Source organism: Salvelinus fontinalis, chromosome 27 (assembly GCF_029448725.1).
Source record: "Salvelinus fontinalis isolate EN_2023a chromosome 27, ASM2944872v1, whole genome shotgun sequence".
NCBI lineage: Eukaryota > Metazoa > Chordata > Actinopteri > Salmoniformes > Salmonidae > Salvelinus > Salvelinus fontinalis.
This window is the reverse complement of record NC_074691.1, coordinates 21007463-21033341: the sequence shown is the minus strand read 5'-3', so window position 1 is coordinate 21033341 and position 25879 is coordinate 21007463. Positions and strand designations below refer to the sequence as shown.

The window sequence follows — 25879 nt, the reverse complement described above, 5'->3', positions numbered from 1 at the left end:
AATCCGAAATGGATGATGTTGGAAGATAGATGGGAAAGGTTGAGTGGAGCTGAAGGGTGGGACTAATAACAAGATAAACAATGTAGGGCATACGTGATCTGTGAAATGTGTTTAGGTGCGGAGCTATTGTGAAATAGCACAGTTACAAGTGGAAATCAAACTGGATGGACAACAGAAATAGAGGAAGGACTAAGAACAAACAAGAGAGAACTATTATAAAGTAGACTGTGTCTGTAAAATGTGTATAAGATGTATAAATTGAAGGTAAAAACAGAAATGTTTATCAGTTTACTCCAATTGGGGGATCGGTGGTAGGGTTTGCGGGGAATAATAATAAAGGTATACTCTTTAAAAAAAGTATGTATGTCTATGTAGGTATGTGTATGTATATATGTGTATATGTATGCATACGTGAATGGATATATATATTTACCCCAAAAAATATGGGGGATTGGAAATGATGCAGACAATTACATTGGAAGCAACATTCTTTCCGCAATATTAAGCTGATCCACCCCCCCAGAAAAAAAAAAAATAATAATAATAATAATTTTAAAAAACAATTTGACTGTACTTTCCTGTGCAGGTGGCGAATAAACTTTGAAACTTGGAACACATTGTTTTGAAGTGTTCTAGTTTAACTGTGGAAATTACCTAGATACGTGAAGGGGTTTCCACTCCTGAAAGTATGTATTTCTTAAAGAGGCTTTGGGCCTTTGTTTTTGCCACCAGCTTTTGCTTCTGACCTGGATTCCATTAGAACATTAGACTTTCAAATATTCACATCTCTGCCAAGAGACAACAGCCAAAGCCCCACCTCTTACACACAGACAGACATACACCCGTTCCTGCCCTGTAACTCTCCGCCATGCCAGGATTTGGAGCAGGAAGCACCCAACTGGGACACGGCTCCAGCTCCACGGAGCGATGTGCTCTGCACGGCAGAATTCCTGACATTCCCGACATGTACGGAGCATGTTCTCTGGGACGTGGGCAGGAGGCCCCCATCCCTGGGATAGAACTATGCATTCTCTCCTCGTGGAGAAGCTCACACAGACACACTGCCTTGTTAGAGTACTAACTGAACCTGTTGTCAGAATACATCTCAAAACATCAGATACCGTGAAATGTTAATTACTGAGTAACAACTGTTCTGAGAAAGCTGTACTGTATGTGAATATCTGTGTTAACATCTGTGGACTGGCATTGCATTCTTCATGCAAGATTGCATGTCCATATGTGTGTTTTGTGTGCGTCCGAGTTGGATGACCTTGTAAGTAAGTGTGTGTGTGTGTGTGTGTGTGTGTGTGTGTGTGTGTGTGTGTGTGTGTGTGTGTGTGTGTGTGTGTGTGTGTGTGTGTGTGTGTGTGTGTGTGTGTGTGTGTGTGTGTGTGTGTGTGTGTGTGTGTGTGTGTGTGTGTGTGTGGGTGGGTGTGTGTGGGTGTGTGGGTGTGTGTGTGTGTGTATCTGTCAGTCCAAGCCTACTTTGTGCATGCATTTGTGCCGGTCTTGTCTGGACCTGCTTCATGTATCTGTGTCTGCATGCACACATTTCTCCCGTCCTCACCTCGTGTGTGTGAAACTGCTCCTTGACCTCCTCCACGTCGTCCGACACCTCCTCCTGCACCTGCAGTGAGTCCTCAGCAGAGAGGAGCCAGGTGAGCACCTCCTCCAGGGTGGCCTGGTATGAGTCCAGATCCACCTCCATGCCCACCTCCTCCTCCGTCTCCGTCAGTGTGCTGGGGGTATCCGCCCGGGGGGAGACGGCTTCCTCCATCTCAACATGAGCCTAAAGATGGAGGAAGAGAGTGGGAGAGTGGGTTAAGGGCCAAACACTCATAGGTTATATAGTGGTTAAGTAAGTAAGAAAATGGTGCTCTAAATACTCAACAGTACTGCTCACAACGGTAAAAACTCTAAATCAAATCACAAGATCCATAAATGCTAAGATCCCTTTTGAATGACCTTTTCACCACATTATCATCACAACCAATCAAAGTTCGAAACTCTCAATCAAAACACATTCCGTGTGAATGTCATCTTAAAATAGGCCCAGACGACTAGGAGGAGCCTGGTTCTGCTGCATAAGAGGAAGGCAGTTTAGACGGGGGATCAGTGACCCACCCAGGGCCTGGAAGACAAACAGGAGGCAGCCTAGCTAAATAAAGGCCCCAGCCCAGAGCCAGACACTGGGAGGTGTGGTGCCACTGGTCTGGCCAGCCAGGCAGGTCAACCCTCATTCCAGGAATAATACTCGCTGACTAGGCTGAACACAAACACTGTACTGAAGCTGGCTGGGGTAGACATGGGTATCCTATTCCCATAGGGCTGTAGGCAAATGTAGGATGCCATTTCGGACACATTAGAAGAAAATGAAAAGCTGCACACTTAAAGTTACAAAGAATGAGATTGAATATAAAATAAATGGTAAATTATCAATTAATTGCAAACAAGACAGAGATAGTGAGAAAGTAGGAGTGAGAAAGTAGGAGTGACAGGTGAGAAGTGGTGGTCTGGTCCCTACCAATGTACTGTACTTTATGTCCCAAGCGGCACTCTGTAGATAGATTCTAGCTAATATACTTCCTGATCAGAGAGCCCAGAGCATGTACCAATTAACCAGAGCAGAGGGAAGCCAAGCTGTGTAACAAGTGTGCAATTTCTCTTCACAACCTCTTTCCCTGCTACGTCTAATCTGCTTCCTGACAGCTAAGAAATTATTTGAACAAAATCTTGAATCAATTCTAATTTAGATTTTTACTATTTAACAGACACTCTTATCCAGGTCGACTTACAGGAGCAATTAGGGTTAAGTGCCTTGCTCAGGGGACAGACAGATTTTTCATCTAGTCGGCTCTGGAATTCGAACCAGCAACCTTTCAGTTACTGGTTAACGCTCATAACCGCTAGGCTACCTGCCAACCCTAGTGTAATGGGGGAGTTTGGAGAGATGGGGGGGTGGGTGATTTATGTAGATAAATGTTGATTAAGTCAGGTAACAGCCTGGCTGGAACTTCTTGGAAGTTATTCCTTATTCAGTGACATTCAACAGAACTGCCAGCCTCGAAATCCAGGCATTAGACAACAAGTGCTACGGGGTATTTTGGGGACAAGAGTCATAACGGAACAACACTTTCATCTGTAACCAGAGATGAATGGAAGAGTAGATGGATAGAAATCAGTACAGCCGCAGGGCGTGCCAAGACAAAGATGAGAGTGATGTTAATAGATGCTAGGACTCAAATCGCCCCAACTCAAACAGACCTTTGTTTTATCCCCATGAAATTACCCAGAATTCTCTGCGGCAGAAAGGAAAAGGTCATTTGTTGAAAATATTCCATGGCATTTGGAGATTTGGAAGAGGCGCCCACATGTTTTAAATGTCTTTGTTACTGCAGAGCCTGGGAGTATAGGGAGGGAGGGAAATAAGAGAGAGAGAGAGAGAGAGAGAGCTGTAAGCCTATGAAGCCTGGCTCTACTTATTCACTTTAATGCTATAAAATATCTGTGGTTTGGTTGTGGAGAACACTTAGTTATCTCCACATGATATTCTTCAACTGTGTTGCTGCATTCTTCGTTTAATGTAATATAGACGTGTTAATATAGCTTGTAATGCATCAATCCTCACTGTGAGAAGTTCAGTCCAGGGTGCATAGAATGTTCAATGTTTTCAGCAAGCTAATAACTTCTGATGAGAAAATACAAATTAACGCAATAAACAATGTTATGACAGTAAAAGTGTAAACTGATTTTTTAAACTCTGCATTGAAAGCATTAACTAGACTCTAAATCTACATAAAAAGTCACTATGATGTGGTAAAACATACACAGAAAAGCACAAAGATTTTCCCTGTTCATCCTTCCTTCTGTATCCAACCACCAATATCACTTCCTGTGGGGACAGCATGTGTGCCAGGAAAGTCAACCCTCATTGGACCACTCTAGCCCTGTTAAAATATACTTTTCCAGCGCTCTCTCCAAGCGTGGGAAGTTTTCATCCGAGGGCAATAAAGACTGGTTTAGGGCCATTCGCCTTCCACCTGGGAGAAGTCCACAAAACACTTAAATTGTGGAAATTAAGAGCAGGAAGTTCCACTGAAATATTCTCCCCTCCATAGCACTTGCATGCCAGGGGTACTTACCCAAATAAATAACATGAATCCCCTGCTAAATTCAGTGATATGTCAGAGAACTGACTGATGTGATAGAAGGATAAAGACTAGCAGTACGTTAGATGTGGCATTGGAAATGCATGTCAATTGAATTTAGACAAATTATATATTATTCCCTACTCCTTTGGAGACATTCTCTCTCTCTAACATTGAAGGCCATTTTTAGAATGAGGAGGGGTGTGGAGTGGGGTGAGTCACTTCCCCCGTTCCTACTCTACTCAGGGAGCTCCAGCAGAGCTTTTCATTAGCAGAGTAACTGGGAGTAGACTGGAGGACTGGCGGAGTGGGTCTTTGAAGCAGAGGGGTGACTCATTCTAGCCAGCTACAGTACACAGAGAGAGAAGCAGGGTCTGTCAGCTGAACTCACTCATTCTGATACAGCCAGAGACACTGAGCGAAGATGGGACTGATAGAGTTGGATTCACACCACGTTCTTTGTAATACAACTCTAGTTTACGAAGCGCATGTTATACAATGTATGAAGATAGGTTTTAGCATCAGCCTGGCCTCTACATCAGCATGGCTCGTGTCAGTTTATTATCATGCTATATTGCCATGTAATACCATCAGCGGTAAACAGCTAATGTAAGCTCTGGCCCGTTGAACTGTTTGTACCTGTGCTCTGCTGAGGGCCTTGCTCTCGTCAGGCTCCACCTTGTATCTGCGGGGCAAGGTCTCCACCTCTCTGATGGCTTCCATAGTCACATCTTTAGGCAGGACAGCAAACAGGGACATCACATACATGATGATGGACTTCTTATCTGGCAACTGAACTGCCACGTCTGAGAGCGAAAGGAAGAGGAGAGGAGGAGATGGGGTAGAGGGGGAGGGAGGAAAGAGGAGAGGGAAAGAGGGAAATTAAAGAGGGAAAGGGAGGTGAAGGAGCAAAAGAACAGTAGGAGAAGAACAATGTCAGGGGAATGATTGATAGAGACAGAGAGACAGAGAGAGAGACAGAGAGACAGAGAGACAGAGAGAGAGAGAGAGAGAGAGAGACAGAGAGACAGAGAGACAGAGAGACAGAGAGACAGAGAGACAGAGAGACAGAGAGACAGAGAGACAGAGAGACAGAGACAGAGAGACAGAGAGACAGAGAGACAGAGAGACAGAGACAGAGAGAGAGAGAGGGAGAGAGTCAGGCCAAGGCATGACATAACAGCGTGTGTGTATACCCAGAACTACACAAACTGAACGTTGCGCGCTAGGACTACACACTGAACCGTGTGTATCCACACATGTAGAGAACAGGAGGCCTACAGCTAATTTAAGAACGGGTAAAGACATAAAACCTTTCACTTGCCCGTAAAAACATAGGACTGTGATATATGTATGTCTGTGAAATGTCAAGATATATACACTACATGACCAAAGGTATGTGGACACCTGGTCGTCAAACATCTCATTCCAAAATCATGGGCATTAATATGGAGTTGGTCCCCCCTTTGCTGCTTTAACAGCCTCCACTCTTTTGGGAAGACTTTCCACTAGATGTTGGAACATTGCTGCGGGGGACTTTCTTCCATTCAGCCACAAGGGAATTAGTGAGGTTGGGCACTGATGTTGGGTGATTAGCCCTGGCTCGCAGTCAGCGTTCCAATTCATCCCAAACCATTTCTGTGTGGACCTCACTTTGTGCACAGGGGCATTGTCATGCTGAAACAGGAAAGGGCCTTCCCCAAACTGTTGCTACAAAGTTGGAAGCACAGAATCTTATAGAATGTCACTATATGATGTAACGCTAAGATTTCCCTTCACTGGAACTAAGAGGCTTAACCCGAACCATAAAAAACAGCCCCAGACCCTTATTCCTCCTTCACCAAACTTTACAGTTGGCACTATGCATTGGGGTAGGTAGTGTTCTCCTGGCATCAGCCAAACTCAAATTCATCCGTCGGACTGCCGGATGGTGATTCATCACTCCAAAGAACGCGTTTCCACTGTTCCAGAGTCCAATGACAGTGAACTTTACACCACTCCAGCCGACGCTTGGCATTGCACATGGTTATCTTAGGCTTGTGTGCGGCTGCTCGGCCATGGAAACCCATTTCATGATGCTCCCGACGAACAGTTATTGTGCTGACGTTTCTTCCAGAGGCAGTATGGAACTCGTTAGTGAGTGTTGCAACCGAGGACAGACGATTTTTACGTGTGTCCACATACTTTAGTATATATAGTGTAAGTCTGTAGAATACAAACATTAAGAACACCTGCTCTTTCCATGACATAGACTGACCAAGTGAAAGCTATGATCCCTTATTGATGTAACTTGTTAAATCCACTTCAAGCAGTGTAGATGAAGGGGAGGAGACAGGATAAAGAAGGAGTTTTAAGCCTTGAGACAATTGAGACATGGATTGTGTATGTGTGCCATTCAGAGGATGAATGGGCAAGACAAAATATGTAAAGTGCCTTTGAACAGGGTCTGCTAGTTGTCGCCAGGCGCACCGGTTTGTGTCAAGAACTGCAATGCCGCTGGGTTTTTCATGCTCAACAGTTTTCTGTGTTTATCAAGAATGGTCCACCACCCAAAGGACATCGAGCCAACTTGACACAACTGTGGGAAGCATTGGAGTCAACATGGGCCAGCATCCCTGTGGAACACTTGGCACCTTGTAGAGTCCATGCCCTGAGAAATTGAGGCTGGGGGGGTACACCTCAATAATAGGAAGGTGTTCCTTATATACACTACCGTTCAAAAGTTTGGGGTCAATTAGAAATTTTCTTGATTTCCATGAAAACATATGAAATTAGTTGCAAAATGAATAGGAAATATAGTCAAGACGTTGACAAGGTTATGAATAATGATTTCTAATTGAAATAATTGTGCCCTTCAAACTTTGCTTTGTCAAAGAATCCTCCATTTTCAGAAATTACAGCCTTGCAGACCTTTGGCATTCTAGTCGTCAATTTGTTGAGGTAATCTGAAGAGATTTGACCCCATGCTTCCTGAAGCACCTCCCACAAATTCGATTGGCTTGATGGGCATTTCTTACGTACCATACGGTTAAGCTGCTCCCACAACAGCTCAATAGGGTTGAGATCAAGTGACTGTGCTGGCCACTCCATTATAGACAGAATACAGGCTGACTGCTTCTTCCCTAAATAGTTCTTGCATAGTTTGGAGCTGTGCTTTGGGTCATTGTCCTGTTGTTGGAGGAAATTGGCTCCAATTAATCGCCGTCCATAGGGTATGGCATGGCGTTGCAGAATGGAGTGATAGCCTTCCTTCTTCAAGATCCCTTTTACCCTGTACAAACCTCCCACTTTACCACCACTAAAGCACCTCCAGACCATCACGTTACATCCACCATGCTTGACAGATGGCGTCAAGCACTCCTCCAGCATCTTTTCATTTTTTTCTGCATCTCAAGAATGTTCTTCTTTGTGATCCGAACACCTCAAACTTAGATTAGTCTGTCCATAACACTTTTTTCCAATCTTTCTCTGTCCAGTGTCTGTGTTCTTTTGCCCATCTTAATCTTTTCTTTTAATTGGCCAGTCTGAGATACGGCTTTTTCTTTGAAACTCTGCCTAGAAGGCCAGCATTCCGGAGTCGCCTCTTCACTGTTGACGTTGAGACTGGTGTTTTGCGGGTACTATTTAATGACGCTGCCAGTTGAGGACTTCTGAGGCGTCTGTTACTCAAACTAGACTAATGTACTTGTCCTAGTGCTCAGTTGTGCACCGGGACCTCCCACTCTTCTTTCTATTCTGGTTAGGGCCAGTTTGCGCTGTTCTGTGAAGGGAGTAGTACACAGAGTTGTACGAAATCTTCAGTTTCTTGGCAATTTCTCACATGGAATAGTCTTCATTTCTCAGAACAAGAATAGACCGACAAGTTTCAGAAGAAAGGTCTTTGTTTCTGGCCATTTTGAGCCTGTAATCGAACCCACAAATGCTGATGCTCCAGATACTCAACTAGTCTAAAGAAGGCCAGGTGTATTGCTTCTTAAATCAGGACAACAGTTTTCAGCTGTGCTAATAATTGCAAAAGGGTTTTCTATTGATCAATTAGCCTTTTAAAATGATAAACTTGGATTAGCTAACAACGTGCCATTGGAACACAGGAGTGATGGTTGCTGATAATGGGCCTCTACGCCTATGTAGAAATTCCATAAAAAAACAGCCATTTCCACCTACAATAGTCATTTACAACATTAACAATGTCTACACTGTATTTCTGATCAATTTGATGTTATTTTAATGGACGAAAAATTTGCATTTCTTTCAAAAATAAGGACATTTGTAAGTGACCCCAAACTTTTGAATGGTAGTGTATATGTATAGTATAGTATGTATGTATAGTATGTATATAGGATATATACATACACATATATAAATATATGATATACACTCTCCTTCATTTTATTTGTACCTTCAGGGTCCAGTAGTCTCTCTATGGCCAGCTGGTCTTTGGCTACAGTAAAGGCATGGTCCAGTCTCTCCACTGGACTGAGGGTCAGAACCCTGTCCCAGCTCAACACATTGGGCCTGGAGAAACAACACACCAGCAGCATCAAGTCAACATCAAATCAACATCAAATCAAGGCCTCTGAGCTCCAAACAACATTCCCCATGTAGTTTCCTTGCAAAGAACCAGTTATTTTCAAAGAATACTCTGTGTGATAGATCCAGTGTTTTGTACATAAGAGTACTTATTGTCTATATACTATTCAACTATTGCTGTACATATACTATTCTATCAACGTATTCTTCATATAGTATATATTCTATCCATAATGTCTATACATCCCATCACATCTATATATACTGTATCTATACAGTGCATTCGGAAACTATTCAGACCCCTTGATTTTTTCCACATTTTACTATGTTACAGTCTTATCTAAAATGGAATTAATCGTTTTTTCAAACTACACAATACCCCATAATGACAAAGCAAAAACATTGTTAGAAAACACACACTCTGCATTGATGGAAAAGGACCCGTAAGTAAGCATTTTCAGTGTTAGTCAACACCTGTTGTTTCCAAAGTATGTGACAAATAAAATGTGATTGATTGATACACACACAGGGTCAAATCCACACAATCTGTGACATGACAGGCGTAAAAATGGCGAGGTGAGCAGTGTTCACACACGCCACGCAAGCAGTTACCCCGCCATGGCTGCTGTGACCTTGCCTCGGGCTGACACACACACACACACACACACACACACACACACACACACACACACACAGAGAGAGAGAAAGACCCTCAGAGCAAACACAGCCAGGGGGCCAGATAGGGTCTCATACACTGCTATTTAGAGCCTCTTTCTCAACTCCAGTGAGGTGGAATTGAACTGAATTAAATGCTGACATAAGCATGGTCTGGTCACTGTGTTGAATGAGCTGCTTGCTGCTGGATTGAGGTGAAAGCAGTAGCGTTTAGGGGCAAGGTTTAGAATTTCACATATTACATATTTTACCACCTTCTACACTGAAATGACCACAAAACAAACATTTTCAACATGGCCACTGTCCAGATCTTGGTATACAGAACGAGCGACATCTAGACCGGTGCTCTCCAACCCTGTTCCTGGAGAGCTACTGTCCTGTAGGTTTTCACTCCAACCCTGTTCCTGGAGAGCTACTGTCCTGTAGGTTTTCACTCCAACCCTGTTCCTGGAGAGCTACCGTCCTGTAGGTTTTCACTCCAACCCTGTTCCTGGAGAGCTACCGTCCTGTAGGTTTTCACTCCAACCCTGTTCCTGGAGAGCTACCGTCCTGTAGGTTTTTACTCCAGCCCTGTTCCTGGAGAGCTACCGTCCTGTAGGTTTTCACTCCAGCCCTGTTCCTGGAGAGCTACCGTCCTGTAGGTTTTCACTCCAGCCCTGTTCCTGGAGAGCTACCGTCCTGTAGGTTTTCACTCCAACCCTGTTCCTGGAGAACTACCGTCCTGTAGGTTTTCACTCCAACCCTGTTCCTGGAGAGCTACCGTCCTGTAGGTTTTCACTCCAACCCTGTTCCTGGAGAGCTAACCGTCCTGTAGGTTTTCACTCCAACCCTGTTCCTGGAGAGCTACCGTCCTGTAGGTTTTCACTCCAACCCTGTTCCTGGGGAGCTACCGTCCTGTAGGTTTTCACTCCAACCCTGTTCCTGGGGAGCTACCGTCCTGTAGGTTTTCACTCCAACCCTGTTCCTGGGGAGCTACCCTCCTGCAGGTTTTAACTCAGTTTCATCAACTGTCCAGGTGGCTGGTCTCAGACGATCTCGCAGGTGAAGAAGACGGATGTGGAGGTCCTGGGCTGGCATTGTTAAACGTGGTCTGCGGTTGTGAGGCCTTTTGGACGTCCTGCTAAATTCTCTAAAATGGCTTATGGTAAGGAAATTAACATTCAATAATCTGCCAACAGCTCTGGCGGACATTCCTGCAGTCAGCATGCCAATTGCACGCTCCCTCAAAACTTGAGACATCTGTGGCATGTGACAAAACTGCACATTTTAGAGTGGCCTTGTATTGTCCCCAGTACAAGGTGCACCTGTGTAATGATCATGCTGTTTAATCAGATTCTTGATATGCCACAACTGTCAGGTGGATGGATTATCTTGGCAAAAGGAGAAATGCTCACTAACAGGGATGTAAACAAATCTGTGCAGAACATTTAAGAGAAATAAGCTTTTTGTGGGAATGGAACATTTCTGGGATCTTTTATTTCAGCTCATTAAATCATGGGACCAAGACTTTACATTTTGCGTTTACATTTTTGTTCAGTATAATAATTAGCTGATTGGTAAGCTGAATCATTTTAGTTACAACTGAGGTTGGAGTGAAAACCTACATAAGGGTAACTCTCCCAGGAACACGGTTGGAAAGCCCTGATCTAAACAGTATACTGTTGGATAAATATACAACCATTAGGGTGACACTGTTGCTACCAGAACATCCCCTGGCCCCCGTGCCCCCTGACCCCTGACCTGAAGCGGTGCAGGATGGCGTTAAAGGCCAGTCCGTCGGCCCAGCTGGTGGTGAAGTTGAGCACGTTGACGTGGTCCTGGTAGGAGCGGGTACACTGCCTCACCCAGCTCAGCAGGATCTTCTCACTGTTGGTCTGCTGCAAGTTGGACATGATGTCCTTCATGATGTCTTTCACCTGAGAGGGATCATACATATAGAGAGGGGAGAAACACAGAGACAGATAGAAACACAGGGACAGGGAAGAGAGACACAGAAACAGGGGAGAGACAGAGACAGATAGAGACACAGGGACAGGGAAGATAGAGACAGAAACAGGGGAGAGACAGAGACAGATAGAGACACAGGGACAGGGAAGAGAGAGACAGAAACAGGGGAGAGACAGAGACAGATAGAGACACAGGGACAGGGAAGAGAGACACAGAAACAGGGGAGAGACAGAGACAGATAGAGACACAGGGACAGGGAAGAGAGACACAGAAACAGGGGAGAGACAGAGACAGATAGAGACACAGGGACAGGGAAGAGAGAGACAGAAACAGGGGAGAGACAGAGACAGATAGAGACACAGGGACAGGGAAGAGAGACACAGAAACAGGGGAGAGACAGACAGGGGAGAGAGAGACAGATACACAGGGACAGAGGAGAGAGAGACGGACCGGGGAGAGAGACAGATAGACAGGGACAGGGGAGAGAGAGAGACAGGCAGGGGCAGGGACAGGGGAGAGAGAGACAGACAGGGGAGAGACAGACAGACAGAGAAGAGAGACAGGGGAGAGACACAGGGACAGGCAAAAGAGGAGGGTTTGTAAGTAGAACACCATTTATACAAATACTGTCACGTGTCTGAGACCCTAACAAGGTATATTTAAAAGACAGAGAAAAATGCTACGGCATCAGCAGACAGTACACTCAAAACACACTCGTCCGTCCGTCCGCGTGTGTGTGTGTGTGTGTGTGTGTTCACCTGCCAGTGGAGGATAATACTCCAGATGAGACCCAGAGTCAGCTTGTGGTTTCCATCAACAATGTCTGTTCCTCCTATGTTTACCAGATCCACCTGAGTTAGTGAGAGAGCGAGAGAGCGAGAGAGAGAGAGAGAGAGAGAGAGAGAGAGAGAGAGAGGGGTGGGTGGGAGAGAGACAGAGAGACAACCATCAAGAGGAATAGAAAGTTCGACATACCAATTAGGATCTGGCTAAAAATACTTGAATTAGTTATAGAACCCATTGCCCTTCATGGTAGTGAGGTCTGGGTTCTGAATTAATAAAATGGAACAAACACCAAATTGAGACTCCGCATACAACGTAAAAGACCAAATAATGCACGCAGAGCAGAATTAGGCTAATACCCGCTAATTATCAAAATCCAGAAAAGAGCCGTTAAATTCTACAACCACCAAGCCTCCCATAACAAAGCCATCACCTACAGAGAGATGAACCTGGAGAAGAGTCCCCTAAGCAAGATGCTCCTGGGGCTCTGTTCACAAACACAAACAGACCCCACAGAGCCCCAGGACAGCAACACAATTACACCAAACCAAATCATGAGAAAACAAAAAGATAATTACTTAACACATTGGAAAGAATTCACACAAAAAAGCAGAGCAAACTAGAATGCTATTTGGCCCTTAACAGAGAGTACACAGTGGCAGAATACCTGACCACTGTGACTGACGAAACTTAAGGAAAGCTTTGACTATGTACAGACTCAGTGAGCATAGCCTTGCTATAGAGAGAGGCCGCCGTAGGCAGACCTGGCTCTTAAGAGAAGACAGGCTATGTGCACACTGCCCACAAAATTAGGTGGAAACTGAGCTGCACTTCCTAACCTTCTGCTAAATGTATGACCATATTAGAGACACATATTTCCCTCACATTACACAGATGCACAAAGAATTTGAAAACAAACCCAATTTTGATAAACTCCCATATCTACTGGGTGAAATACCACAGTGTGCCATCACTGCAACACGATTTGTGACCTGTTGCCACAAGAAAAGAGCAACCAGTGAAGAACAAACACAATTGTAAATACAACCCATATTTATGTATATTTATTTTCCCTTTTGTACTTTAACCATTTGTACATCGTTACAACACTGTATATAGACATAATATGACATTTGAAATGTCTTTATTCTTTGGAAGTTCTGTGAGTGTAATGTTTACTGTTCATTTTTATTGTTTATTTCACTTTTGTTTATTATATACTTGACTTGCTTTGGCAATGTTAACATATGTTTCCCATGCCAATAAAACCCTTGAATTGAAATTGACAGAGACAGAGAGACAGAGACACAGAGAGTGGTCAAGATATTAAAAAGTCAAGTCAGAATGCTTTTTATTACCTTCCCTTATAGAAAGTTGAACATGCCGTAATACTCAAGATGAACAACTTGTACCCTTAAGCTGCTTTACGGGCTTTCCTATGATCCAATAACTGATCTCAGTCTCCCACAGCTATCTGTCCTCACCTCTACAGCTGTAGGCTGCTGTGTGTGGTCAAGTGAAACCCAGAAACCCCACATGTAAAAAGTGCTAAAGTGGATTAAAAGTGTCTAACGATATCCCCAACACCCTGTGACACCAGCCTAATCATGTGACAAGCTTACATTCATGGAGTGATGGAGTGATTACAAACACACAGGGGGTAGAATGGAACATTCTGGAACACTATTCCTGGGGTCAGGGTGGCAACGAGTGACCTCTCAGCCAATAACATGACCCTTAAACTCTTAACCCCACCCTCCATTAACCCAATCATGCCTGCCATTATCACACACACGTCACAGTACAGATAGAGAGATACACAGTACAGATAGAGAGATACACAGTACAGATAGAGAGATACACAGTACAGATAGAGAGATACACAGTACAGATAGAGATACACAGTACAGATAGAGATACACAGTACAGATAGAGATACACAGTACAGATAGAGATACACACGCACACACAAAAGTACCATAACTAAAATAAAGCAGTAGAAAACTACACCTTCTATCATTCTCCTGTCTGGGTGGCTAGTTGTTTATGAGAGGGTGTCAACCCCAGAGCTACTAATCCTGGCCATGTAAACCTCTCGAAACAGTCACACCTTCTTTGAAGGATTCCTCCAGAGGCCCTGGGGAACGTTGCGAGTCAGTGATGCCCAGCCATCACTCACACGGCCTGTCATTACGCAAAGATTGTGGGGGAGGGGGGGGGGGTCTTGGGGGCTATGCAGCATGCATCAGTTCGGCTGGTGGCTAGCTGAAGTTGGCTAGGCAAACCGAACTAGTGTGCTTGCATACTCCCTTAAAAGATATTTGCTTGAAAAACAAGACAAAAGCGGCAATAGTACTGTTTGTCCATTTTGAGACACCGTAGCCAGTATACGCTTCCTCAAAGTAGTCAGAATTAATCTAAAATAACTCAAGAAATCTGTCATTAATTTTGACGTTTTTGCCAAGGAGAGTAAGTCAAGAACTGCAACGCTGCCTCCCGAGTGGAGCAGAGGTCTAAGGCACTGCATCACAGTGCTAGAGGTGTCACTACAGAGCCGGGTTCCATCTCAGGCTGTGTCGCAGCCGGCCGTGAACAGGAGACCCATGAGGCGGCGCACAATTGGCTCAGCTTCTTCCGGGTTAGGGGAGGGATTGGCCGGCCGGGATGTCCTTGTCCCATCGCACTCTAGTGACTCCTGTGGTGGGCCAGGTGTATGCACCCTGACTTCGGTCGCCAGGTGTACGGTGTTTCCTCTGACACATTGGTGCGGCTGGCTTCCGGGTTAAGCGGGCAGTGTCAAGAAGCAGTGCGGGCTTGGCGGGGCCGTGTTTTGGAGGACGCATGGCTCTCGACCTTCACCTCTCCCGAGTCCATACGGGAGTTGCAGCGATGGGACAAGACTGCAACTACCAATTGAATATCACGAGACTGGGGAGAAAATGTTTTAAAAACTACAACGCTGCTGGGTTTTTCACGCTCTACGGTTTCCTGTGTGTATCAAGAATGGTCTACCACCTAAAGGACATCCAGCCAACTTGACACAACTGTGGATATATCAGGCTGACAAACAGACACACACAATAGAGAAGAAGTCACTAACAAACTCACACACACACGCACGCACACGATGGCCTGCTGTTTTTCTGCCCGTGTGGAGGAGGATAGCAACTAACATGCCACCTCTACCCTAGTGAGCTCCTCATGCAAAGACCACGTCTTATCTCCCACAGACAAGGTCACAACATGAACACTGGTCATTGTATGGAGACACAAGGGAAAGGGGAAAGAGGGGAGAGAGCAAGAGAGAAGAGGAGGGAGCATGCAAGAGGGAGACAGCACACTAGACACCGAAGGAAAAGGGAAGAGATGAGTAAAATAGGGGGATAAAGAAGAATAGAGAGATACTGTGTAAAGCCCTATCGGTAGGTACTCACGTTGTTTTGATGCAGGACCTGAAGAACCTTGTTGACGTTGTTGAGGGCGTGAACTCTGGTGGACCCTCGCTCTTTGGTCTGAGAACAACAACACAGAAGAATAGGGCATGTTAGTCAGAACATACATTAATGCAAGGATCCTGCCTGACCTCAGCACACAAAGACTTTCATAGCAAAGAGTATGGTAGATGATCTAGAATATCATAGTGTATATAGAAAGTGTCCAGTACAAGAGAACATGTCATTTCCCCACATGTAGCCTATTCTGCACCCCCTTCAAGAGGAGTCGAGACTCATACAGGGTCAGGTAGTGCTAGTTGTTCCTCTTGTCTAATGTGAAGGTTTGCTATGAGGGTAAAATCACGCAAGATTTCAGTTCCTTTACACCCACCACACGCACACACTTCTTTGCACAATACTACACTAATGATGGGCAGTGACCTGCAATTAATGAGGCAGCTAAATCTATTCAGACAGAGAGACTTTCAGACTTGCAGTGCTGGCCGTTGCCAAGGGCTTGTCTGAGTGCTTAATACATGCCCCACTTATCACTCAACATACCATTCCACACTATAAATCAATCAGCCATTACGCCTTCAGCACCCTCTAGTTATTATTTTAAGGGACATGTGGAAAGAATGGGGACTGGGTTGAACCAGTGCCAATTTAAAAACCCTTCCTAGCCTTACATACCACAACAGGGCATTAGCACCCAATTATGGCATTAGTATCATGGTATCAGATAGAGGGCTGGCGAGGTGTTGGGTACTGGGCTGGGCTGGGGGTGCTAGAAAACAGATCCACTGGTAGGGGGAATGAGGGGTGAATTGGGGGAGTGGGGTGAGAAAGGTCAGATATGAATATGCATACGACACACACACACAAACTGTACACACACAACACATACACTGTACACACACACACACACACACACACACACACACGACACATACACTGTACACACACGCACGCACCAGGACATTTCCTGTGAGTCCCTCCAGTAGTTCCAGCAGTTTCTTGCCATCCTGCAGGTCACAGAACATGTCCTTGATGGGCATCTTTCCCGTCTGAAACACAGGAAATACACTCATCATGTGTGTGTAAGGACACTACTCGTGTGTGTGTGTGTGTGTGTGTGTGTGTGTGTGTGTGTGTGTGTGTGTGTGTGTGTGTGTGTGTGTGTGTGTGTGTGTGTGTGTGTGTGTGTGTGTGTGTGTGTGTGTGTGTGTGTGTGTGTGTGTGTGTAAGGACACAACTCGTGTGTGTGTGTGTGTAAGGACACTACTCGTGTGTGTGTGTGTGTGTAAGGACACTACTCGTGTGTGTGTGTGTGTGTGTGTGTGTGTGTAAGGACACTACTCGTGTGTGTGTGTGTGTGTGTGTGTGTGTGTGTGTGTGTGTGTGTGTGTGTGTGTGTGTGTGTGTGTGTGTGTGTGTGTGTGTGTGTGTGTGTGTGTGTGTGTGTGTGTGTGTGTGTGTGTGTAAGGACACTACTCGTGTGTGTGCGTGTGTGTAAGGACACTACTCGTGTGTGTGTGTGTGTGTAAGGACACTACTCGTGTGTGTGTGTGTGTGTGAGGACACTACTCGTGTGTGTGTGTGTGTGTGTGTGTGTGTGTGTGTGTGTGTGTGTGTGTGTGTGTGTGTGTGTGTGTGTGTGTGTGTGTGTGTGTGTGTGTGTGTGTGTGTAAGGACACTACTCGTGTGTGTGTGTGTGTGTGTGTGTGTGTGTGTGTGTGTGTGTGTGTGTGTGTGTGTGTGTGTGTGTGTGTGTGTGTGTGTGTGTGTGTGTAAGGACACTACTCGTGTGTGTGTGTGTGTGTGTGTGTGTGTGTGTGTAAGGACACTACTCGTGTGTGTGTGTGTGTGTAAGGACACTACTCGTGTGTGTGTAAGGACACTACTCGTGTGTGTGTGTGTGTGTGTGTGTGTGTAAGGACACTACTCATGTGTGTGTGTGTGTGTGTGTGTGTGTGTGTGTGTAAGGACACTACTCGTGTGTGTGTGTGTGTAAGGACACTACTCGTGTGTGTGTGTGTGTGTGTAAGGACACTACTCGTGTGTGTGTGTGTGTGTGTGTGTGTGTGTAAGGACACTACTCGTGTGTGTGTGTGTGTGTGTGTGTGTGTGTGTGTGTGTGGACACTACTCGTGTGTGTGTGTGTGTGTGTGTGTGTGGACACTACTCGTGTGTGTGTGTGTGTGTGTAAGGACACTACTCGTGTGTGTGTGTGTGTGTGTGTAAGGACACTACTCATGCATGTGTAGTGTGTTGTTTTGTCTACATACAAACCTGTATTCAGAGTACATAATGCTGTGCAATGTTTTGCATGGAAAACGTTATGGAAAATCAACTCAGTACAGTACATACATCTGAACATCCTATGGTTTATGCACTGGGGATGGTAGACAATGTTTGGGTTGACAACTGGGTAGAAGGGTACGTACATCACGGTTGGGAAATGGAAACCAGAGGATGGGATCAAACATGAGAGATTTCTGGGGAATTTGTGAGGTAACAGAGACCAGAGCTCATTCTAACAACCACTCTCCATACCTCAGATATGACCTGACAACAGAACAACTCAACAAGAAACACACAGAGCTAACACAGAGGGGAGGATAGAAACACACAGAGGGGATGAGAGAAACACACAGAGCTAACACAGAGGAGAGGAGAGAAACACACAGAGCTAACACAGAGGGGAGGATAGAAACACACAGAGCTAACACAGAGGGGAGGATAGAAACACACAGAGGGGATGAGAGAAACACACAGAGCTAACACAGAGGAGAGGAGAGAAACACACAGAGCTAACACAGAGGGGAGGATAGAAACACACAAAGGGGATGAGAGAAACACACAGAGCTAACACAGAGGTGAGAGGAGAGAAACACACAGAGCTAACAAACACAGAGGGGAGGAGAGAAACACACAGAGCTAACACAGAGGAGAGGAGAGAAACACACAGAGCTAACAAACACAGAGGGGATGAGAGAAACACACAGAGCTAACAAACACAGAGGAGAGGAGAGAAACACACAGAGCTAACAAACACAGAGGAGAGGAGAGAAACACACAGAGCTAACAAACACAGAGGAGAGGAGAGAAACACACAGAGCTAACAAACACAGAGGGGAGGAGAGAAACACACAGAGCTAACAAACACAGAGGAGAGGAGAGAAACACACAGAGCTAACAAACACAGAGGGGATGAGAGAAACACACAGAGCTAACAAACACAGAGGAGAGGAGAGAAACACACAGAGCTAACAAACACAGAGGGGAGGAGAGAAACACACAGAGCTAACAAACACAGAGGGGATGAGAGAAACACACAGAGCTAACACAGAGGGGAGGAGAGAAACACACAGAGCTAACAAACACAGAGGAGAGGAGAGAAACACACAGAGCTAACAAACACAGAGGAGAGAGGAGAGAAACACAGAGCTAACACAGAGGAGAGGAATAATAAAGATGGAGAGAGAGAGAGCTACAGAGAGAAAAAGAAAAGAGAGCGACTGAGAAAAAAAGAAGAAAAAAAACTAGAGTCCATACATGTATTTATGGAAAACCCATTAGTGAAATTGTATAAGCATGTTTCGAATATTTCTGTTAACTACCCTGTGGGAGTGAGGGAACATAGCTAAAACAAGACCACACACACAAGGTTCATTATCAGACTAGCATTAACGCGTTGGAGCGCGTTAATGTAAACGGTGTGAAATGACTAGCTAGTTAGCGCTATGCGCTAGTAGCGTTTCAATCGGTGGCGTCACTTGCTCTGAAACCTTGAAGCAGTTGTTACTCTTGTTCTACAAGGGCCAAGGCTTTTGTGGCGCGATAGGTAACAATGCTTTGTGGGAGACAGAGGGTCCATGGTTTGAGCCCAGGTTGGAGCGAGGAGAGGGACGGAAGCATCAATATTAAATTAGCATGTTTCTGATTAACACAGAGAAGATTAACCTGACTCAAGTGAAGACCAATTAATTTATCAAGAAGACATTAGCTAAATCGAGTTAGCGTTGAAGCATTTTCCCTGTATACACTGTAATAGGGGAGCCAGCCATGCTAACGTCCTCTTAGTGCTCCGCTAGGCTATCTATTCTTTCCTGCAGTGAATCTGTTATTCTCCTGGGCCTGGGAAGAGAAGGTCAGGGTTAGTGTTCAAAGGGGAAGTTATTAGTCTGAAACAGTCAAACAAAACAGTCTTTTTGGACAGAAATAACCTGCTCACACTACTTCATTCAGCCCGTCTTCAAACTCCTAGCTCGGTTCAGCATCAGTGTTGGAGTTTTCCAGAACAATATTTTCTTAGCTGGTGCTGGTGGATTTAACAAAAATGATTGGTGGATTTAACAAAAATGATTGGTGGGTTTAATTTCAATTATTGGTGAGTTTAGTTACAATTATTGGTGGGTTGAATTTAAATTATTGGCGGGTTTAACTTAAATTAGTGATGGGTTTAATTTAAATTATTGGTGGGTTTAACTAAAGTTATTGGTGGGTTTAACTAAGGTTATTGGTGGGTTTAGCTAAAGTTATTGGTGGGTTTAACTAAAGTTATTGGTGGGTTTAACTAAAGTTATTGGTGGGTTTAACTAAAGTTATTGGTGGGTTTAACTAAGCAACCTTTGTGTGAAGAGGCTCGGATATAGCCTTCCAAACTTTGGCATTACCTTGGAGAACTGTGCATTTATCCATTTGGTGAAGGTTTTCTTCTGTACTGCATCGTGCTCATCTGTGAAAGAGAGGAGAGAAAAAGAGACACGGTGAGAAACTGACCTGGTTTTTAGTTCCAACCAGAACAAAACATCATGATGTTGGTCACTATTTCAACAGGAGAACAGGACAGAGAGGTCTGCAACATCATGATGTTGGTCACTATTTCAACAGGAGAACAGGACAGAGAGGTCTGCAACATCATGATGTTGGTCACTATTTCAACAGGAGAACAGGACAGAGAGGTCTGCAACATCATGATGTTGGTCACTATTTCAACAGGAGAACAGGACAGAGAGGTCTGCAACATCATGATGTTGGTCACTATTTCAACAGGAGAACAGGACAGAGAGGTCTGCAACATCATGATGTTGGTCACTATTTCAACAGGAGAACAGGACAGAGAGGTCTGCAACATCATGATGTTGGTCACTATTTCAACAGGAGAACAGGACAGAGAGGTCTGCAACATCATGATGTTGGTCACTATTTCAACAGGAGAACAGGACAGAGAGGTCTGCAACATCATGATGTTGGTCACTATTTCAACAGGAGAACAGGACAGAGAGGTCTGCAACATCATGATGTTGGTCACTATTTCAACAGGAGAACAGGCCAGAGAGGTCTGCAACATCATGATGTTGGTCACTATTTCAACAGGAGAACAGGACAGAGAGGTCTGCAACATCATGATGTTGGTCACTATTTCAACAGGAGAACAGGACAGAGAGGTCTGCAACATCATGATGTTGGTCACTATTTCAACAGAAAAACAGGACAGAGAGGTCTGCAACATCATGATGTTGGTCACTATTTCAACAGGAGAACAGGACAGAGAGGTCTGCAACATCATGATGTTGGTCACTATTTCAACAGGAGAACAGGACAGAGAGGTCTGCAACATCATGATGTTGGTCACTATTTCAACAGGAGAACAGGACAGAGAGGTCTGCAACATCAGTCAGCAGAGAGCAGATGCACATCATTGTGCCTCCATTTGAGAACCCCAACTCTGAGACTAGACTCACTGACATGTTATTAGGTGTAACTGCAGGTCTTTGAAACCAGACTAAAAGTCCCATTCTGAGGTGATTGCTCCACTATTTGTGCCAGAGATGAGACCACTAGGAGCTGGATAGAAGATTGATGTAAAGATAATGACCATGTAACCTACTAAAAGGTTGGGAACAAAACAACATGTCAGTCTGGAGAGACAGAGATCCAGAAAGGTGAGACTGTGTAACGTCAGAACTCCGAAAAAAACACTCACGCAATCAGTCATGCAGACACACACACACACACACACACACACACACACACACACACACACACACACACACACACACACACACACACACACACACACACACACACACAGTCTACATTCACCTCTGCAGAGGAAAAAGCTGAAGCTACATGAAGTTACACACTCACACATCAACTATTTGTAATCACTCCCAAGTGACTCAGTACATCAGAGCAAATATTTCACATTCCTCCCCACCTCTCTTGTCTTCTGTTCTCTCCAGCAGGGCTTCTAATAAGGCCTCGTTGTGTAGAATGCAGTAGGTCAGGGGTTTCAAATAAGGCCTTGTTGTGTAGAAGGCAGTAGGTCAGGTTTCTAATAAGGCCTCGCTGTGTAGAAGGCAGTAGGTCAGGGTTTCTAATAAGGCCTCGTTGTGTAGAAGGCAGTAGGTCAGCGTTTCTAATAAGGCCTCGTGTAGAAGGCAGTAGGTCAGGTTTCTAATAAGGCCTCGTGTAGAAGGCAGTAGGTCAGGTTTCTAATAAGGTCTCATTGTGTAGAAGGCAGTAGGTCAGGTTTCTAATAAGGTCTCGTTGTGTAGAAGGCAGTAGGTCAGGTTTCTAATAAGGCCTCGTTGTGTAGAAGGCAGTAGGTCAGGTTTCTAATAAGGTCTCATTGTGTAGAAGGCAGTAGGTCAGGGTTTCTAATAAGGCCTCGTTGTGTAGAAGGCAGTAGGTCAGGGTTTCTAATAAGGCATCGTTGTGTAGAAGGCAGTAGGTCAGGGTTTCTAATAAGGTCTCATTGTGTAGAAGGCAGTAGGTCAGGTTTCTGATAAGGTCTCATTGTGTAGAAGGCAGTAGGTCAGGGTTTCTAATAAGGTCTCATTGTGTAGAAGGCAGTAGGTCAGGTTTCTAATAAGTTCTCGTTGTGTAGAAGGCAGTAGGTCAGGTTTCTAATAAGGCCTCGTTGTGTAGAAGGCAGTAGGTCAGGTTTCTAATAAGGTCTCATTGTGTAGAAGGCAGTAGGTCAGGTTTCTAATAAGGTCTCATTCTGTAGAAGGCAGTAGGTAAGGTTTCTAATAAGGTATCATTGTGTAGAAGGGGAAACTGAATGTATTCAACTGAAATGCCCGGGGAACAGGGGCAGAACGACAGATTTTTACCTTGTCAGCACAGGATTCAACCCAGCAACCTTTCAGTTACTGGCCCAACGTTCTAACCACTAAGCTACCTGCCTGCCAGGTTTTCTACTAAGGTCTCATTGTGTAGTTGTACAAGCAGTATGTCAGGTGATTTTACTTGTTTTATGACTATATTATGTCCTGTCCTTGATCATATAGTTCCATCCTTACACCCTCAGGGGTCTCTCAACTGTCAGTCACAGTGGCACTCAGCTAAAATACGCCCACTACTGTCATAGTCCGCTTCCCTGATCTGTCAGTTAAGTTGGTTCTATCTATTCTACCCACACCTGTCAGTCAGCTGAAAGTTATTTTTCAATATTAGCCCCTCATTGAGCTGTCAGTCGTGTCTCAATAATGACCACCACAGGATGTCTGTCAGAGGAGTTCATTCAACTCAGCTTCTGTGTACCATCTACTCCGTGTGTGTGTGTGTGTGTGTGTGTGTGTGTGTGTGTGTGTGTGTGTGTGTGTGTGTGTGTGTGTGTGTGTGTGTGTGTGTGTGTGTGTGTGTGTGTGTGTGTGTGTGTAAAATTACCCTACATTTTCCCCCCACCCCAGGCACATTCATGTATTTTGGGTGTTAAACAACATCCATGTATTTGTGGGGAGAACACCAGAGGTCAAAGATTATGATCACCAGCCCGAAGGGTCGGCAACTCCTTTGTTCAAGATGTGTGGACTGTGTGTGAGCACCGCTGGCTCACAGAGCAGAGGTATAAAGACAGGAATGTGTCCCAGGGAGGTGACTAGGGGAAGGATGAGAGGGTGAGAGGACAGGGGCTAGGGGAAGGGTGAGAGGGTGAGAGGACAGGGGCTAGGGGAAGGGTGAGAGGGTTAGAGGACAGGGGCTAGGGGAAGGGTGAGAGGGTGAGAGGACAGGGTCTAGGGGAAGGGTGAGAGGACAGGGGCTAGGGGAAGGGTGAGAGGGTGAGAGGCTAGGGGAAGGGTGAGAGGGTGAGAGGACAGGGGCTAGGGGAAGGGTGAGAGGGTGAGAGGACAGGGGCTAGGGGAAGGGTGAGAGGTTAGGGGCTAGGGGAAGGGTGAGGGGGTGAGAGGACAGGGGCTAGGGGAAGGATGAGAGGGTGAGAGGACAGGGGCTAGGAGGAGGATAAGAGGACAGAGGCTAGGGGAAGGGTGAGAGGACAGATGCTAGGGGAAGGGTGAGAGGACAGGGACTAGGGGAAGGGTGAGAGGATAGGGGCTAGGGGAAGGATGAGAGGGTGAGAGGATAGGGGCTAGGGGGAGGATGAGAGGGTGAGAGGACAGGGGCTAGGGGAAGGGTGAGAGGACAGGGACTAGGGGAAGGGTGAGAGGATAGGGGCTATGGGAAGGGTGAGAGGACAGAGGCTAGGGGAAGGGTGAGAGGGTGAGAGGATAGGGGCGAGGGGAAGGATGAGAGGGTGAGAGGATAGGGGCTAGGGGGAGGATGAGAGGGTGAGAGGACAGGGGCTAGGGGAAGGGTGAGAGGACAGGGACTAGGGGAAGGGTGAGAGGATAGGGGCTATGGGAAGGGTGAGAGGACAGAGGCTAGGGGAAGGGTGAGAGGGTGAGAGGATAGGGGCGAGGGGAAGGATGAGAGGGTGAGAGGATAGGGGCTAGGGGGAGGATGAGAGGGTGAGAGGACAGGGGCTAGGGGAAGGGTGAGAGGACAGGGACTAGGGGAAGGGTGAGAGGACAGGGACTAGGGGAAGGGTGAGAGGATAGGGGCTATGGGAAGGGTGAGAGGATAGGGGCTATGGGAAGGGTGAGAGGGTGAGATGACGGGCTAGGGGAAGAGTGAGAGGGTGAGAGGACAGGGGCTAGGGGGAGGATGAGAGGGTGAGAGGACAGGGGCTAGGGGAAGGGTGAGAGGGTGAGACGGTGAGAGGACAGGGGCTAGGGGGAGGATGAGACGGTGAGAGGACAGGGGCTAGGGGGAGGATGAGAGGGTGAGAGGACAGGGGCTAGGGGAAGAGTGAGAGGGTGAGAGGACAGGGGCTAGGGGGAGGATGAGAGGGTGAGAGGACAGGGGCTAGGGTAAGGGTGAGAGGGTGAGACGGTGAGAGGACAGGGGCTAGAGGGAGGATGAGAGAGTGAGAGGACAGGGGCTAGGGAAAGGGTGAGAGGGTGGGAGTACAGGGGCTAGGGGAAGGGTGAGGGGACAGGGGACAGGGGAAAGGTGAGAGGATGAGATGACAGGGGCTAGGGGAAGGGTGAGAGGATGAGATGACAGGGGCTAGGGGGAGGATGAGAGGACAGAGTCACATTTATTTATTTTGCAAGCTATATCACACAATATTTTACATACAGCATGTTTTTAACCTCCAAGAGTCGATTGATGTACCGGTACATCAATCTAAGTAACATAAAAATCGGTCAGTTTAAGCTAGAGGAGTCAGGGGCTCGGTTTTGCTCTATGACCCCCCACAAGTGTCAGGGGACTCGTCTGAATTCAGTATTATCAATGTTCCAACTCCTGTTTGTAGCTCCAAACCGTTTGGATTACAAACTAATGTGACCCCACTGTGGAAAGGGGAGATTCTCACAATCACGATGGTGGTGTTCTCCGTACTGCTCTACGACTCCTACATGTGTCACAGGACTTGTCTAAAGGTAACCGGTACCGGTCTAAAAAAATGAATGGCAGTATGAAGGTAGTTTTGTGCCTAACCCAAAAAAGGGGTTAAAATGTGTAAAAAAATATATATATAATTATATATATAGTTGAAGTCGGAAGTTTACATACACTTAGGTTGGAGTCAGTAAAACTTGTTTTTCAACCAATGTCTTGTTGACTTCATTGGGATAGGGGGCAGTATTTTCACGTCCGGATGAAAAGCGTGCCTGTTTCTCAGGCCCAGAAGCTAGGATATGCATATAATGGTAGATTTAGATAGAAAACACTCTAAAGTTGCTAAAACTGTTAAAATTATGTCTGTGAGTATAACATAACTTATTTGGCAGGCGAAACCCCGAGGACAAACCATCCAGGGGAATTTTTTGTTGTTGTTGTTTTCAATTGATTTTCTATGGGAAACTATATTTATGAGGAACCTGGTTGCAGTTCCTATGGCTTCCACTAGATATCAACAGTCTTTAGAAATTGGTTGATGTTTTTCTTTTGAGAAATTAAGAAGTAGGGCTGTTCATTGTGAGTGTCAAGCCAAGTGGAGTCTTCTGTGTGGCGCGTGTGAACTGGAGCTTGCTCCACGTTTTTTTTTATTTTTTTTTATTT

At 45.6% G+C, this 25879-nt stretch overlaps 1 protein-coding gene across 6 annotated transcripts in view; it reads right to left on the bottom strand.

The window, feature by feature from the left end:
- The window catches only part of utrn (utrophin), a 314619-nt gene that overhangs the window by 225333 nt on the left and 63407 nt on the right, over positions 1 to 25879 (bottom strand). For all 6 annotated transcript variants that reach the window (XM_055885258.1, XM_055885257.1, XM_055885262.1 and 3 more), the window contains 8 exons: positions 20197 to 20258; positions 16492 to 16584; positions 15518 to 15595; positions 12059 to 12151; positions 11094 to 11269; positions 8548 to 8663; positions 4788 to 4954; positions 1568 to 1789 (listed from right to left, as the gene is read on the bottom strand). In XM_055885258.1, the coding sequence (XP_055741233.1) occupies positions 1568 to 1789; positions 4788 to 4954; positions 8548 to 8663; positions 11094 to 11269; positions 12059 to 12151; positions 15518 to 15595; positions 16492 to 16584; positions 20197 to 20258 (1007 nt within the window). The remainder of the gene's footprint in view (positions 1 to 1567; positions 1790 to 4787; positions 4955 to 8547; positions 8664 to 11093; positions 11270 to 12058; positions 12152 to 15517; positions 15596 to 16491; positions 16585 to 20196; positions 20259 to 25879) is intronic.